We start from the raw sequence: 16,491 nt of genomic DNA, 5'->3' as shown, positions 1-16,491 counted from the left end.
GCAGAGACATTACTTTGCCAACAAAGGTCCGTCTAGTCAAGGCTATGGTTTTTCCTGTGGTCATGTATGGATATGAGAGTTGGACTGTGAAGAAGGCTGAGCATTGAAGAATTGATGCTTTTAAACTATGGTGTTGGAGAAGACTCTTGAGAGTCCCTTGGACTGCAAGGAGATCCAACCAGTCCATTCTGAAGGAGATCAGCCCTTGGAAGGAATGATGCTAAAGCTGAAACTCCAGTACTTTGGCCACCTCATGCGAAGAGTTGACTCACTGGAAAAGAGTCTGATGCTGGGGGAGGGACTGGGGGCAGGAGGAGAAGGGGACGACAGAGGATGAGATGGCTGGATGGCATCACTGGACGTGAGTCTCAGTGAACTCTGGGAGTTGGTGACGGACAGGGAGGCCTGGTGTGCTGCAATTCATGGGGTCGCAAAGAGTCGGACACGACTGAGCGACCGATCTGATCTGATCTGATCTGATTTACTAATTTTACATGCAATATTTTCTACATAGAATAATTTTATATGTAATGTTTCAGGGGCTGGCAACTGCCCTGAAATGTTTAGCAGCGTGCCTTACACACTGACCCCATCAGAGCCTTCTTCTTCCCTCTGACAACCCTCCTTGCTGCATGTCAGAGATCCTGGGGCCTTCAGGAGACCAAGCCAGGAGCAGCAAAGGTAAGGTCATCCATCCTCTCACTGCCTTGATCCCTTCCCCTGCCCCAGGCCCATGGGGGCTTTGGAGAAGGTAGGCCAGTCTGCCTACCTGCCCTGGTGCTCAGATGGTAAGAACCTGCCTGCAATGCTGGAGACCTGGCTTCGATCCCTGGGATGGGAAGATCCCCTGGAGGAGGGCATGGCAACCCACTCCAGTATTCTTGCCTGGAGAATCCCCATGGACAGAGGAGCCTGGTGGGCTACAGTCCATGGGGTTGCTAGGAGTCGGACAGGACTGAGCAACCCAGCACAGCACAGGCCAGTCTGCAGGGGTGAGGCAGGGAGGGGAGGAGGGAGACAGACACGCAGCTTGGGCTTTCCTCTCCTGAATCAACTTGTCACTCAAAAAAGAAAAACAAAAAGAAAACCCACAACTATTTTCATATCTCATCTTCCAGTCTTTGTAGAAATATCAGGTTGTATGTATGGTCTCATATCAACTGAGGGGAAATAAACCAAAAGATTAACATATTTTTAACATTTCACAAAATGAAACTTTCTGTTAACATTGTAATTATAAAGAGTATAAACATGTGTCCAATATAGTACTGAGGTTTTTAAAAGGAGGACAAAAATAGTGTGTATATGCAATATAAGTCAGTCACTCTGTACACAGAGTGAAAGATGAAATCTGAAAATAGTCATGTTGAAATGGAAAGTTAAAGGTGATTTTATTCTTTCAACATTCAATTGCATTCTTTTTATTTATATTTCTTTATACTCAATCTATAAGGTCAACTGGGTGGATATTGACTGGTAAGGATGCTTCCTTACCAACTTTAGAAAAGAATAGGATTTTCATATCTGAAACAGTTGTAAGTCACTTACCAACTTAGTGTTCTAAACCAAGGTAAGTCATAAGAATGGTAGACTCTGTAACCTATGGTGATGATTTCATGGAAGCATTTCACTTGGATGCTTAGAACCTGAAACCAAGAGAAAACATTAACAAACAGCTCCTAATGTCTATATTTATGCTTAATTAATAAGTAACTTGTCACATGTATTTTAAAAATCTTCAGCTACCCACTTTCAGTTATTCTAAAGCTCATCAGCAAAAATTCAATATTCAACTTCTCTATGATCAAGTGATGTCCCAAAGAGGTAAGCAAAACAATGTTTTATTCATAACGTTTGAGAGATCCTTCCCAAGGTAGGAGGTGGCACCGTACTTTAGAATTTGAAAGGTATAGTCTGGCTGGGGTCACAGTTAACCAGGCTTAATCAATCCCTCATTACTGCTTCATTTCTTGAAGTTGGGTGGCTTTTTCTGTCGATTTTGTTTCTTGAGTTATCCTAGGAAAATGATCCTATGTGAAAATTTCCTTGCATACGTTTATTTTTAACAAGTTGGTATTCTTGCCAAGGATAAAGATACTATCAGGACAAATGGCTAAAATATCCTTACTGAGTCACTCAGGGGTTTGGCAAGAGATTTTCATTCTTCCCACCATGCCAACTCTCCCTCAGCCAGCAACACACATCTCTGATCAACCCAAGCAGTGCTTCCTTGACATATTATAAGCAGCCTTCGACATCTGCAGCCCCAATGGCCAGTCAAGTAAGTCTATGCAGTTCTGTCTGCAGTTTCCAATACACATGCCGAGTAAGTGAAAGTCGCTCAGTCATGTCTGACTCTTTGCGACCCCATGGACTGTAGCCCTCCAGGCTCCTCTGTCTATGGAATTTTCCAGGCAAGAATACTAGAGTGGGTAGCCATTCCCTTTTCCAAGGGATCTTCCCAATCCAGGGGTTGAACCCAGGTCTCCTTCATTGCAGGTAGATTCTTTACCATCTGAACCACCAGGGAAGCCCCACACATGCTGAATAAATGGGTTTATATTCATGAATCCCTTTTTGATGGTCTATGCAGCAGTCCCTCAAACTGCTGCGTCCAGCAATCTAGATAAAGGTAACTTATGTGAGTCTCAGTGAACTCCGGGAGTTGGTGATGGACAGGGAGGCCTGGCGTGCTGCGATTCATGGGGTTGCAAAGAGTCGGACACGACTGAGCGACTGATCTGATCTGATCTGACAGCATCATAACCAGTTGGCTTAAGTCAATTCCAAGACTCAAAGAGCAAATGTCAACCTGAACACTCATCACCAGAAACTAAGAGATCCAAACCTTTGTCAGTATAGCAGACTAACTTTTCCCACCTCTAGAGAATCTACCCAAGGGCTTGTTTTTGTACAGCCCTGGAGCTAAGAGTGGACTTTATATCTTTAAACAGTTAAAAACAAAACCCAAAGATGATATGATGGAGACACATGTGGCTCCTTAAAGCCTAAAATACTACTATCTGGGCCTTTCCAGAAAGAACCAAACTCCGCTAAAGAGTACACTTTGGGATTTCTTTTTTAAGATCACCACAAATCAGCTTTCCCAAACCTACCGCCCAGGATAGTCTTAGGCTATTTTTCCCCACTATACCTATTACATGTCCAATGACATACTTAAAAAAATAATTGTATCCCCTTGGCAAGAAGATATTATGCCAAATTACTATAAATAATTCTTTTTAAGAAAAAGTTATAAATGTGTTATAAACACAAGGGGAAATCTAAATACCGTCCTTCAAATCACCTTTGTATATATTATCAAGTCTTTTTTTTTTTAACAAAAATAATCACAGAACAGGGACAATACTCAATGCTGGTAAAATGGCAAAGCTACGCTATTTATAGAACCAAGAGCTTTTAAAATATCAAGTGCACTCATGCAATTTCTATGAATACACTTGTTCAAGAACAACCATCAGGTCTATATATGGAGTTTCACTGAAAGAAGAAAAAAAGAATTTTTAATATCACACACATATGTGTATATAGTTGTCACTTACAGCTTATCAACAGAATTAATATGGTACTGCTGGGAAAACAGAAAACAGAGAATTCAAAATAGAGTAAGAAATGGGTGACCACACAGAAACTAATACTCCATGCCACCAGTACAGGTAGCAATGCACCAATAGGCCTCTGTTGGCCCAATTAATGTGCTAAGAGCATTAGAAAACAATTGATACATAAGTGTTTACTCTGCTACTCTGGGCTTCCCTGGTGACTCAGCAGCAAAAAAAAAACCACCTGCCAGTCCAGGAGATGTGGGTTCTATCCGGGGGTTGGAAAGATCCCCTAGAGAATGAAATGGCAACCAACTCTAGTATTCTTGCCTGGGAAATCCCATGGACAGAGGAGCCTGACAGGCTACAGTCCATGGGGTCAAAGAGTAGGACACAACTCAGCAACCAAACACCACCACCACTCTCGTTAGTTAGTTATTGAAGATTCAGAGAAATAACATAGGATTTTTGTTCTCAGAGAGGAATAGTCTTTCAGGGAGAACACACACAACTGCAGTACCATGTGCAAACAGCCACACGGATACAAGCACAGGCAGACGTGGAAACCTGTGGGGAGGTGGGGAGGGGCCGGCTGGGGTGAAGGAGGGGGACACGCAGAGCCACGTACACGGGAGAGGAGGAGGGTGTGCAGGGAGCTAGAAGCAGTCCAGAGATGCTGGAACACGACGCTGGGATGAGTAGAGAGAGATGGTCTGGTCACAGCATCACAGGAGACAGCATGAAGGGCTGAGCAAAGGAGCTGGTGCTGATCGTGAAAGGACATGATCAGACCTGGGTGTCTGGGGTTAACAAGTGGAAAGAGCTGATGGGAGAAGCAGCAAGAAAAGAGACAGCAAGGCAGGTAGGATACTACCACCCAGAGGGTGTGGATGAGTGGCAGAAGACGACGGAGTACAGGAAATCAGATACACCAAGGAGGTAGAACTGACTGGATTTGGTGGTTGAGGAAACAGAGGGGCTAAGAGAGAGAGAACACAGGGTGATACCAGGGAAGGCTTGAGAGGGAGACAGGGTTATGCAGAACGGCTAGCAACAGAACACAAGCTCAGATTGGGATATGCTGAGTTTGAACTATGGTACCTCCTATGGGTTATCCAAATTACAGTGCTTATTTTCACTCTGGGAATCTGTTTGAAGAAAATAGCCCTGCATATGAAAAAGCTTTACATTTTAATATGTTCAGGATAAAATTATTCACAATAAAGAAAAACCAGAATATAACTGGAATGTCTAAAAATAACGCATTGATTGCTTTAAATAACTTATGAGGTACTGCATTCCACTGAGTAGATGAATGTATTAAAGCTAATGGTTAGAAGGACTATGGAGCAACACAAAACATTCAATATTTAGTTTAAAAAGGATACAGCATTTAGTCACATTACATACAATTACAATCATGGTTTTTAAAAGAAAAAAAGATGAAAGGAAATATATCAAATGGCAGTATTAATTGAGTTTTGGTCACTGATGATGGGATTGGGAGTGTTTTTTTAATTATTTATTTTCCAAAATAATTTTATAAAGAAACCTTATTATTAATATTTTTAAATTAGGTCCATGGCATGTGAGATCTTAGTTCCCTGACTAGGGATCAAACCCGCGTCTCCTGAATTACAAAGCAGATTCTTAACCACTGGACCACCAGGGAAGTCCTTCCAAAGTAATTTTAATAAACATTTATAACTCTCACAATGGGAAATGCACTATTTAAATAATTGTGCATTAAAATAATTATTATGGGAGTTTCCAGGAAGGGGTATGGGGAACCTCTTATATCTGTCACATGTTCCCATTTCCTTCTTAAACAAGATATGCTTTAGTAACTGCATCACTTAGAAAGTGTGATTCCAAGCTGTGACTACAACAATTAAAGCACTATAAATAGAAGGTTGAAGAGAAAAACCTCTTATTTTAAAGACTGCGAGTATCAGTTCCATCTTAAAATAGTAGCTATCATTTCCTAGATTTAAGTTTTTAATAAAACTCTCTTCAATTAGTCATTTTTGAATGCCGGTATTGTAAGACAAATGCAAGCTAGGTACAACGTGTACTTCTCAAAATATAAAGGACCTGGTTAGAGTTATTGGAGAAGGCAATGGCACCCCACTCCAGTACTCTTGCCTGGAAAATCCCATGGATGGAAGAGCCTGGTAGGCTGCAGTCTATGGGGTCGCTAGGAGTCGGACATGAATGAGCGACTTCACTTTCACTTTTCACTTTCATGCATTGGAGAAGGAAATGGCAACCCACTCCAGTGTTCTTGCCTGGAGAATCCCAGGGACGGGAGAGCCTGGTGGGCTGCCATCTATGGGGTCGCACAGAGTGGGACACGACTGAAGCGACTTGGCAGCAGCAGCAGTTAGGGTTATAAAGGTAAATAAGACTTTAAAATACGGATAGTATTGATTGAGTACCAACAGTGTGTGTGTATGCATATATCTACCCATGTTTCCTTAACATACATATCATAAGTACAAAGCATGTAGAAATGCATGTGTACATGTGTGTGCATGCATGTGCCATAAATCTAAGAGCAATAACAGTGCAAACGTATTTTAACTAGATCTTTAATATTCTCTGATTAAACTCACCAAAGAAATAACCTGCAATACAATGGCATTTTCCTTTCATAGTAGAAAAACAAAAAAGCCCAAGTACTTTAAATGTGCTTATGACTCTCTCTTTAAAAAATCAGAATCCAAACATGCAAGGATGTTTTTAAAGGTTTTTTCAATGCTGTCATAAAAGAATGGTTAAGAATTGGTCTCTATCCACAAATTCTGGCCCTTGTTATCACACCAAATAGTTCAGCTTGGAGAATAATGTCATTTTGTCACTGGGAACCCACCAAACCAACTTGAGTCAGTGCCTCCAGGATACTGGTGGTTTATAATCTTTGATCAAAACTACCTTCGAAAGAGGACTAACAATCCAAATGATCCCTACAATTTTAAATGGCTCCCCACTGCTTTACAAAATAAATTCTGAACATCTTCACATAGTATCTCAAGGGCCTCCAGGATTTGATCCCTATTACATTTTCACATTCAAAGGCCCCAAGCTCCTGGTAAAGGTTTCACCTGCCCTTTCCTGACACACCCAGCCACTGGGACCTTTGCTCACAGTGCTCACTCCAGCCCGACAGGTCCTCAAGGTCTACTCAAAGATCCTTTCATCCCCAAAGCCTTATTGAGGCCATCTGCCTCAATGCCATCACCCCACCTCTCCTTCCCCTAGCTTGACCGCTCACCACACAGCACTGGGAAGCGCTCAGCACCCACTCAGTCCCTGAAATGTCATCCTGAGACCACTGGGAGTCCTCGGGGGTTCAGACTCAGAGGACTGGCAGCTGGGGCCCACCCCTCACGTCACACTTGAACAATGCTCACGCCTGCCTACCTGGCTCTCATACTCAGCACCCTCTAGCCTCACACTAAGCCGGTCCTTTCCATTATCCATCTTTCCTTTGTAAGAAAAAGCTGCAATGTCAGCAAATTAACACAACAGAGAAAGTAATTTCGCATTTTTTTTTAACCTGGATATGCAAAAAAAAAGTGCAAAATTAACAAGAGGATGAAAAGAAAAGTGAAAAGGCTTTATGGTCCTTTAAAGAGGTATTCTAAGTCACTTCAGAAGTCCATGGGATTTTTTTTTCCAACTGTGTCTGATTTCACTTCAAAACTTCTTTTATTTTCTTAACAAAAATAAAAGGACAATCATCATAATGCTCCTACAACTTTATCGCTGTGAATATGAGTAAACAGGGGAGGGGAAGGCAGGTAAACCTATTTCTCAGGGTGTCCAGGCAGCCAGAAAACAAAGAGGGAGGTAAGGTCATAAGAGGGACTAAATTAACTGAGATGTGTGCATGCATGCTTATTCGCTCAGTCATGTCTGACTCTTTGTAACCCCTTGGACTGTAGCCCGCCAGGCTCCTTTGTCCATGGAATTTTCCAGGCAAGAATAGTGCCATGGGTTGTTTCTGGAGATAGGAACTGAGATGGATGAAGACAAATAATAAAAAGAAGGGACATCATGCATAACCCTAGAACAGGCCCTCACTGTTCACTGCTAAACCAAGTTCAGCACCCGGGAAGTGATGAATTTGTTTAACAAAATGTGTTTCTCCTTCTTACTTCTACCACTTGGGACTTCAAATGTTTCATGCTTCTTTGGTGATCAAGGTTTTTATACACAAGGAAACCTTGGCTGTGACGATCCTTCCCCCAAGATCTCTGCTTCACCCCGTGACTCCTACTCAGCCTTCAATCACTGTGCTGCTGCTGAGAACTGGATAAAGTCCAGGAAGCCTACCAGCACCCCCTCTGCTCTCTTAGCTTCCTATTCTTTTGTCCAGATGCTCACCGCAGCCTGTGATGATATATCTGATCAATTCTTTAGTACGTAGACAGTAAGCTCCATGAGGGCAGACATAGGTGCTCTGTTTTCAGCCCCAATGCACCATTCCCTGGGATAGCCTGGCACAGTTTTCTTTTTGTTTTTTACTGTGCTTTCCCAATAAGATCACAGAGTTTATTTCACTCATTTACTATACTCTTTATTCATATGGCTACCTATACGTCTCTGCCATCAGACTGAGTCTCTTGAAGTCAGGGATCTAGCTGATAGTCACATATGTTGAAGACGTGTGTGTATTTCTTTCTACTGAAAGCTTGGCACAGTTTCTGACACAAAGTTGTGTTATCTGTTGTATGTACTTCGTCTCTGTACATAGAGAACACACTGACTGGCCAATTTGCAAGTGGAAAAGATCAGTCAAGGTCATTTCATAAACCAGAATATGCCTCAAGGAACTACATTTGCTGTTACCAAGTCTTGAATCACCTTCTTCATGGCATACTCAAATTACTTCAATACTAATGCTGTAAAAGCAAGTGAGAAACACTTGTGCAAACACAAAACACTTACAAGAAGCATCAGCATAAAGGATCCCATATAGATGATCAGGAAAAACAACGAAATCATCGTCAGAGTAAGAATTCCACGAATCCACCAGTTTTTCCATCTACAAAGGAAATGTTTGTAAAGTTAGCATCAGTGTATTCTTACATGTTTGCATGTTGTTTCACTACTAAATTGCCAGACTTAGCAGATTTCCCTTAACTACACTTTAGGAATCCCCATGCACCTACTCTGCCTCGTACAATAACAACGATTACCAACCAGTCAAACCAAGAGCAATTGCTCCGTCACTGAGAGCTAAAGGAAATGTGAAAATTATGTGTGCCAAAAGTGAAAACCAGCTCATGTTCCACATGAATGAGGATGGATCCTCTGAGGCTGGGAAGTGAGGTGGCCAACAAGGATGTCTACACATCCCACCTCAGGTCATTCAGATGGGAAGGAGGGGCCAGGTGACAGCCCACTCAAAGGAGGTCCCTCCTTCGGGGTGGTTGATATAAATGGTAATGATGTTACGGTGGGGTATAACAGAGAGCATGGCCTTCTAATGAGAAAAAGTAAAGAAAGGGCAACGCAGAACTGAAACTGGAGAGACTAGCAATTTCAGGAAAATGAGGAAGGTGCAGGGAGGTCAGGCATTGAGGACAAGGCCAACCGGAAGGTCACTTCTTTCAGCTCAACTTCTTTCAGCCTGTTTTCCTGAGGGACAGAGCCTTCAGCAGTAGAGTATTCTTTTCTTCTTGGGCCTTTGCTGGTTCTTAGAGCAGAGCTCCCCTGAGCAAAAAACCTGGCTGGTCCCTGGTGGTTGAGTGTGACCTGACCTGCTTAACCCTCTGCTGTCAGTAAGGGCCTGGGAAGCCCATCTCCCCCAGCACAGGGGCATCACACACACCCCTAATGCACCTTACAAATAGCTGCACTCTTTCTGTGGCTATGTCATGAAAAACGTCAGCAGACACTGTATGAAACACCCCAAATTGTTCTAATAACACCTATAGAAGGAATATTCATTGGAAGGACCAACCCTAAAAGCTGAACTTTTAATACTTGATGCGAAGAGCCAACTCATTGGAAAAGACCCCATTGCTGGGAAAGACTGAGGGCAGAAGGAGAAGAAGGCAATAAGGGATGAGATGGTTGGATAGCATCACTGACTCAATGGACTTGGGTAAACTCTGGGAGACAATGAAGGACAGGGAAGCCTGGTATGCTGCAGTCCATGGGGCTCCAAAGAGTCAGGCACGACTGAGCGACTGAACACCAACAATAACAACATACAAAGATATGCTTTCTGAATCTAAAATTCCTGCCCTCTGAGTTTATTCATTCTACATTCATTTTACACTCTACTCAATAATTTCTGACTTCTATTAATTGAAATTATAACATTTAAATTATATCACAGACATTTTGACCCAACATATGATAACACATAGGCACACCCTATTCTAAGTATTCTCCACTCTATAACAGAAATATTAGCTGATTCCATTCATTTGTCAAACACTAATTACATTCCCTGTCTTCAGTCACTCTCCTAGATAGTCTGGATACCCAGATCTACTCTTCTCTCAAAAATCCCTTTGATCACATCCTTTCTGCACACAAGACCTAAAATGCCAACATTAAATCCAAGCTCTTTTAAATGGTTTTCAAGGTTTTGCACAAGTTTGTCAAATTGTACTTACCCAACTTTATTTCCCTCTCCTGCTTAACTCTGCATGTAGACTCATACATTTTTCATGAGACTGAAAGCTTTGGGGCTGTGCTGAAAAGCTACAGCTGAAAGGTTCCATTTGGCTTTATAGAACGAACTCTTTGAGGATGAATGGATGGATTACGAAACTGAGCTAGGTCGCAGAGCTAGTCAGAGGTAAATAAAGGACCACAAGCCAGTCTGTGGGTAATAACCCTGTCTTGTTTGTATGAATCTCAGAAAGGTACTAAGCCTTCCTTCATAACTGATTCTCAAACTCAGAATCACTGAGAACATTTTTCAGACAAAGGACACTATCCAAGTGTCGGAAATCAGTCTTTGGCGGGAACTTCAAGGTCCATGTGCACCTCTAACACTAAAGGGCTGGCCTTGAACATCAGAGAACCAGAGATTTAAACAGAGACCTACTCTCTTTTATTATATTAATGCTACTCCTCCCAGAAAAATTCCCCAACAAGATCAAAGACTTACTTGCCTTATTGTAATTTAAATGACTCCTCAAACCTCCCAAGAAAACCTAATACAAAGTTAAGCACATAAAGCACAGATTTAAACATAATAATCCACTGATAAGGTAACCAAAAGTTACCTCTCAAGGGAGAAACCCTTAACTCCAAACAGAGCTCTGATATGCAAAATGTATGTACCACTGTTACTAAAATCCAGAGAAAAGTCTAGTTCCAAACTCAAAATTCTTGACTTCCCTTACCATGCCACCATGATCACCTTAGAGGAAGCCTTAATTTTGAGTCCAAGTCATCACCTCACAGATTGTTTTAGATCAAGGAACTGAGAACCAATATAGGAGAGCTTCATTCAAGCTCTCCTGTCTCCAGGACCTCTGTGAGCTAGAAATGAAATTTCTAAGAAGTATTTAATTAAGCAGTGTTCTTTGCCTGGAAAATCCTATGGACAGAGGAGCCTAGAGGGTTACAGTCCATGGGGTCGCAAAGCGTTGTACATGACTGAAGCAACTAAAAAGCAAGCAGTGTCCTTAAAAGCAATTGTCTAAAGCGATGACACATTTATTGCTCAAATCAGGCATGTGATGCACAATGTCTTACTGTAACTACAACTCTTTAGGGGTTTTTATCTCAAAAGTAATAAAACAACAAAATTTTTTTTTCCTTGTGGTACAAGCATCATGAGTTGTCAAAGACCGAGGCTGACAAGGGAGTTCATCTGAGCCAAGAATCAGAGCACAGAGGCACTCTTCGAGAACAAACAAGAACTTGATGGGCCATCTAGTAAAGGGTAGGGTTTTGGAGAAACCCCATCTACCAGCCTTAGGAGGAAGTGGACAGGAAATGTGCAGGTTCCCAGGGAGAAGGAAGACGGTATGACAGAGTACAAGAGCACCAGCAAGACTATGCCTGGGTATCTTCATGGTCTCTCAACCTTAACTAGTAACACCTGGGCCACATCATTCTCTGCCGTGAAGAGCTGTTCCATGGACTGTAGGATGGTGCTATCAGTGCCCTCTCTCACTGTGACACCTAAAATGTCTCTGTGCATGGATGCTCAGTAGTGTCTGACTCTTTGTAACCCCATGGACTGTAGCCCTCTAGGCTCCTCTGTCCATGAGATTCTCCAGGCAAGAAATACTGGAGTGGGTTGCCATTTCCCCCTCTAGGGGATCTTCCCGACCCAGGGATCAAACTCAGGTCCCCTGTATAGGTAGGTGGATTCTTTACCACTGAGCCGTCTCAGCAGCCAGACATTGCCAAATGTTCACAGGTTGTGGGGGATGGTACAAAACCCAAGGCATCGCCCCTGGAAAGAACTACTAAGTTAGATTCATTGCTGAAGAAGCTCTTCACTCAAGGAGAAAGCCAGCCACTTCGCTGGCTAATGAATATTCCTTTCCGCAGATCCATGCAAAGGTCAAGAAACAGACTGGGACACCTGCCAAGGGACTGAAGACTTTTCAAGCTCCTTCTAGTATCAATGGCTAATGCTCTCTTTGGCATTATATATTAGAGTCTTAAAAATGAACATAAATCTTGTCCAAGGAATTTCATTTTAAAGATTTTATCTGGACTTTGAACAAGATGGCGGAGGAGTAGGTGGACGTGGAGTACATCTCTCTCCATGGATACATCAGGAATACACCTTCAGACACAGAAGTGCTTGAAGAACACCAGCTGAGAGCAGACAGGAGTCACTGACCACTCAGTACAATGAAAGAAGTAGGGGGAAAAAAGGAGAGTTAGTAGGATTGGACCTGCACTCAGCAAGTGGGGGAACTGAAGCAGGGGTCCGATCCCCACAACCAGAGGAGAAACAATTGAGGCTGAGAGTGAAGCAGCTGATCTGTGACAGCCCAAATGGAATGAGAATCACACAGACAATCCTTGTCATAGCCATAGGTACCCCAGACAGGGACGCGTGTTTCCCAGAAGGCATAGCAACTGGGAGCTGAAGCGTAGGGATTGTGGAGCAATCCCAGGGAGAGGTCTGCTGTTGACTGTGGGGAGTTGGCCCGAGGTGACATGAGGGAGGAGATTGTGGTGGGAAATGCCTCTGGAGGAAAATCAGGCAGCCATGAAGGCAAGTGGATACTCCTGAGTCATGCGTAGGGGTGGTGCCATCACCATGGCCTCTTTCTCCACATGCCTGCACTAGCAGCTGAACAACAGACAGGCTCGCCCATCAAACACCTGACGTCCAAACAACAGAGAAGGACCCCACCAGGGGAGCCCTTTTAGTGCCTTATGCACGGAACACCAGAGTAGGACCCCAGTCAGCGGGGCCCCTTTATGTGCCTAACACACTGAGCAACAGAGGACCCCAGGCAGGGGAGCCCTCCAAGTGCCTGAATGGGCAGAGCAATGGAGAAGCATTAGCCAAAGAGGCCTTCTGATCGCCAGCCACCAGAGGCTAGAAAAAGATTCTGAGAGTCCCTTGGACTGCAAGGAGATCCAACAAGTCCATCCTACAGAAAATCAGTCCTGAATATTCATTGGAAGGACTGATGCTAAAGCTGAAACTCCAATACTCTGGCCACCTGATGCAAAGAACTGACTCATTGGAAAGGACCCTGATACTTGGAAAGATTGAAGGCTGAAGGAGAAGGGGAGGACAGAGGATGAGATGGTTCGATGGCATCACCAACTCAATGGACATGAGTTTGAGTGAACTCCAGGAGTTGGCATTGGACAGGGAGGCCTGGCATGCTGCAGTCCATGGGGTTGTAAAGAGTTGGACACCACTGAGCAACTAGACTGAGGGCCATAACTCCTGAGGCTGAGGCAATCCGTGTCCCTGCACACTTGGCACCACCAGGGTTCCCACGACCAAAACAGCTGCACCACCTTCACACTCACTCCTCACTGGGGCATAGCTGCCACAGGCTAGAAAAAGCCCTAATAGCACCATATCTCCTGTGATGATAGCCTCTGGCGCTCCTGCATAGCTGGTACTGCCAGGGTCCCCGTGATCCAAGCAACCATGCCACCTCCATGCATGACCCCACTGGGACAGAGCTGCCAGAGACTAGAAAAAGTCCTGCGTCTGGGCACACGGGGTCACTTTGGTCATGGCCAACTCCTTGTGACCCTGTGGACTGTGGCCTGCCAGACTTCTCTGTCCGGGGGTTTTCCAGGCTGGAATACTGGAGTGGGTTGTCATATCCTTCTAGAGCACAATATTTCCTGCTGCCCTAGCCTCCGGCTCCCCTGAGTACCTGGTGTTGTCAGGGCCCCCATGACCCAAGCAGTTGCGCCACCCCCTACCTGGCCCTCACTGGGGCAGACCCAAGTCCTCCAGGGCAGCCTTAGGAGCAAATCCGTGTGAACAAGCCACATGCAGAGGTGGATATAAAACCACAACTGAAACCCAGGGGCAGGGTGACTAAAGAAGAGGACCCAAAACCTTCCCACCAGCTGTACAAGCTGCAGATTAAATCCACATGATCAACTAAGCTGACTCTGTGGCTATGGAATACATGAAAGGACAATGAGAATTCTGACAAAAGACCACGCACTAGTTCTGACAACTGTGGACATCAGAGGCAAGAACACACAGGTGTAGAACCGGATTAGAGTATGAGCTGCTCCGGAAGCAGGTCCAGAGACCAGCAGCATTGGAGGGCATCCTAGGGAGGTGAGGTGAACTGGGACTCCCATCGAGGGAACGGACACTGATGGCAGAGACTCAAGAAAAACACTTGAACATTTATTCTTTTTATATTTTGACTTGTCCTGTAGTTGCTTCTGGATTTTTTTTCTTTTCCTTTTTTTCCCTCTGTTGTTGCAGTTGTCAATTTAAGTAGTAGTATTCAATCTTTTTAAGCTTTTGAGAATTTTTTAAAGCACATTTTTTAATTTTTGTTATATACTTCAGCCTCTGTGTTGGCCTTTTATGGTTCTGTGGAGTTTTCCTTATTTTTTTTCTTTCTCTTTTTTAATTTTAATTTTTAAAAATTTATTATTATTTTTTCTACATTTATTCCTTTTTTTCCTACTATTCTTTTCCTGTTTCAGTTAGTCTTTAATACATATAAATCTTTATCTACCTTATCTATCTTTATCTATCTTAAACTTTGCATTTCTATTAGTTCTTTCTTCTCTTTCTTTTCTGTTTCTCACCATATTTGTTAGCTTTGTTTTCATTGCTTTAAAAATTCCCCAGTTAGCATCTTGCTTTAGTTTTATTTTCCAGTTTGTGCTTTAGTTACTTATGTTCTTAACTGGTGGATATCACTTTTGATTTCCTTTGTTCACCAGGTCAATCTATTGTACTTTTTTTTTTTTTTGGACTGTTTTGGTTTTGCTTATGGGTGTATATGTATGTGTGTAAATTCCATTATTTTAGTTATTATTTGCCTGACTTTATAATTGCCATTTGTCTGGGGTGTGCCTTCTGTTTCTCATTTTTGTGTATTTGTTTTAATCCCATCTAATGCAATAACAAACCACCTATGGTATCTCCATTTCCAGCCAGAGATCAGGCCCTGAGCCTATGGAGCCAGAGTGCTAACTCCAAGACCCTAGACTACCAGAGATTCCTAACCCTAGAGAGTACCAAATAGCCAGAACTACCCAGCAAGGATCTCATTCAAAATTGATGGAGAAATCAAAAGCTTTACAGAAAAGCAAAAGTTAAGAGAATTTAGTACCAACAAATAAGCTTTACAACAGATGTTAAAGGGACTTAGTCAGGAAATACAAGAGAAGAAAAAGATCTAAAAAAAAATAAACCCCAATCAAGAAAATGGCAATAGGAACATATATATCAATAATTACTTTAAATGTAAATGAATTAAATGTTACAACCAAAAGACACAGACTGGCTGAATGGATACAAAAACCCATATACATGCTGTCTACAAGAAACCTACTTCAGACCTAAAGACACATATAGACTGAAAGTGAGATGCTGGAAAAAGATATTCCATGCAAATGGAAATCAAAAGAAAGCTGGAGTAGCAATCCTCTTATCAGACGGAATCAACCTTAAAATAAAGACTATTATAAGAGACATGGAGGGACACTACATAATGATCAAGGGATCGATCCAAGAGGAAGACAACCAACAGTAACACAATAGTACTAGGAGATTTTAACACCCCACTTACACCAATGCACAGATCATCAAAACAGAAAGTTAATAAGAAAGTACAAGCTTTAAAATGACACATTAGATCAGGTGAATCTCACTGATATCTTCAGGGCATTCCATCCAAATGCAGAATACACTTTCTTCTCAAGTGCATATGGAACATTCTCCAGGACAGACCATATCTTGGGTCACAAATCAAACCTCAATAAATGTAAGAAAATTGAAGTAATACCAAGCCTCTTTTCTGACCACAATGCTATGAGACTAGATATCAATTATAAGGGAAAAAAACTGTAAAAATACAAACACATGGAAATTAAACAATACGTTTCTAAATAATGAACAGGTTACTGAAGAAATCAAAAGGGAAATAAAAAAATTCCTAGAAACAAATGACAATGAAAACACACAAACTCAAAACCCATAGTTTGCAGCAAAAGCAGCTGTAAGAGGGAAGTCTAAAGTAACACAATCCTACCTCAAGAAACAAGAAAAACATCAAATAGATAACCTAACTTTACACCTAAAACAACTGGAAAAAGAACAACAACAACAAAATCCCAAAGTTAGCAGAAGGAAAGAAATTATCATAAAGATCAGAGCAGAAATAAATGAAAGAAACAATGGTAAAGATTAATAAAACTAAAAGCTGGTTCTTTGAGAAGGTAAACAAAATAGACAAATTCTTAGCCAGACTCATCA

General features: G+C 42.4%; 1 protein-coding gene across 1 annotated transcript in view; it reads right to left on the bottom strand.

Annotated features, from left to right (window-relative positions):
* CDS1 (CDP-diacylglycerol synthase (phosphatidate cytidylyltransferase) 1) overlaps positions 1 to 16,491 on the bottom strand; it is a 76,981-nt gene that overhangs the window by 37,614 nt on the left and 22,876 nt on the right. Inside the window, 2 exon segments of the mRNA XM_010845963.1 lie at positions 1,549 to 1,646; positions 8,517 to 8,613. Coding sequence (XP_010844265.1) covers positions 1,549 to 1,646; positions 8,517 to 8,613 — 195 coding nt within the window.

Source organism: Bison bison, unplaced genomic scaffold (assembly GCF_000754665.1).
Source record: "Bison bison bison isolate TAMUID 2011002044 unplaced genomic scaffold, Bison_UMD1.0 scf7180017864228, whole genome shotgun sequence".
Classification (NCBI taxonomy): domain Eukaryota; kingdom Metazoa; phylum Chordata; class Mammalia; order Artiodactyla; family Bovidae; genus Bison; species Bison bison.
Note: the sequence above shows the minus strand (reverse complement) of the source record. Positions and strands in the feature narration are given on the sequence as shown.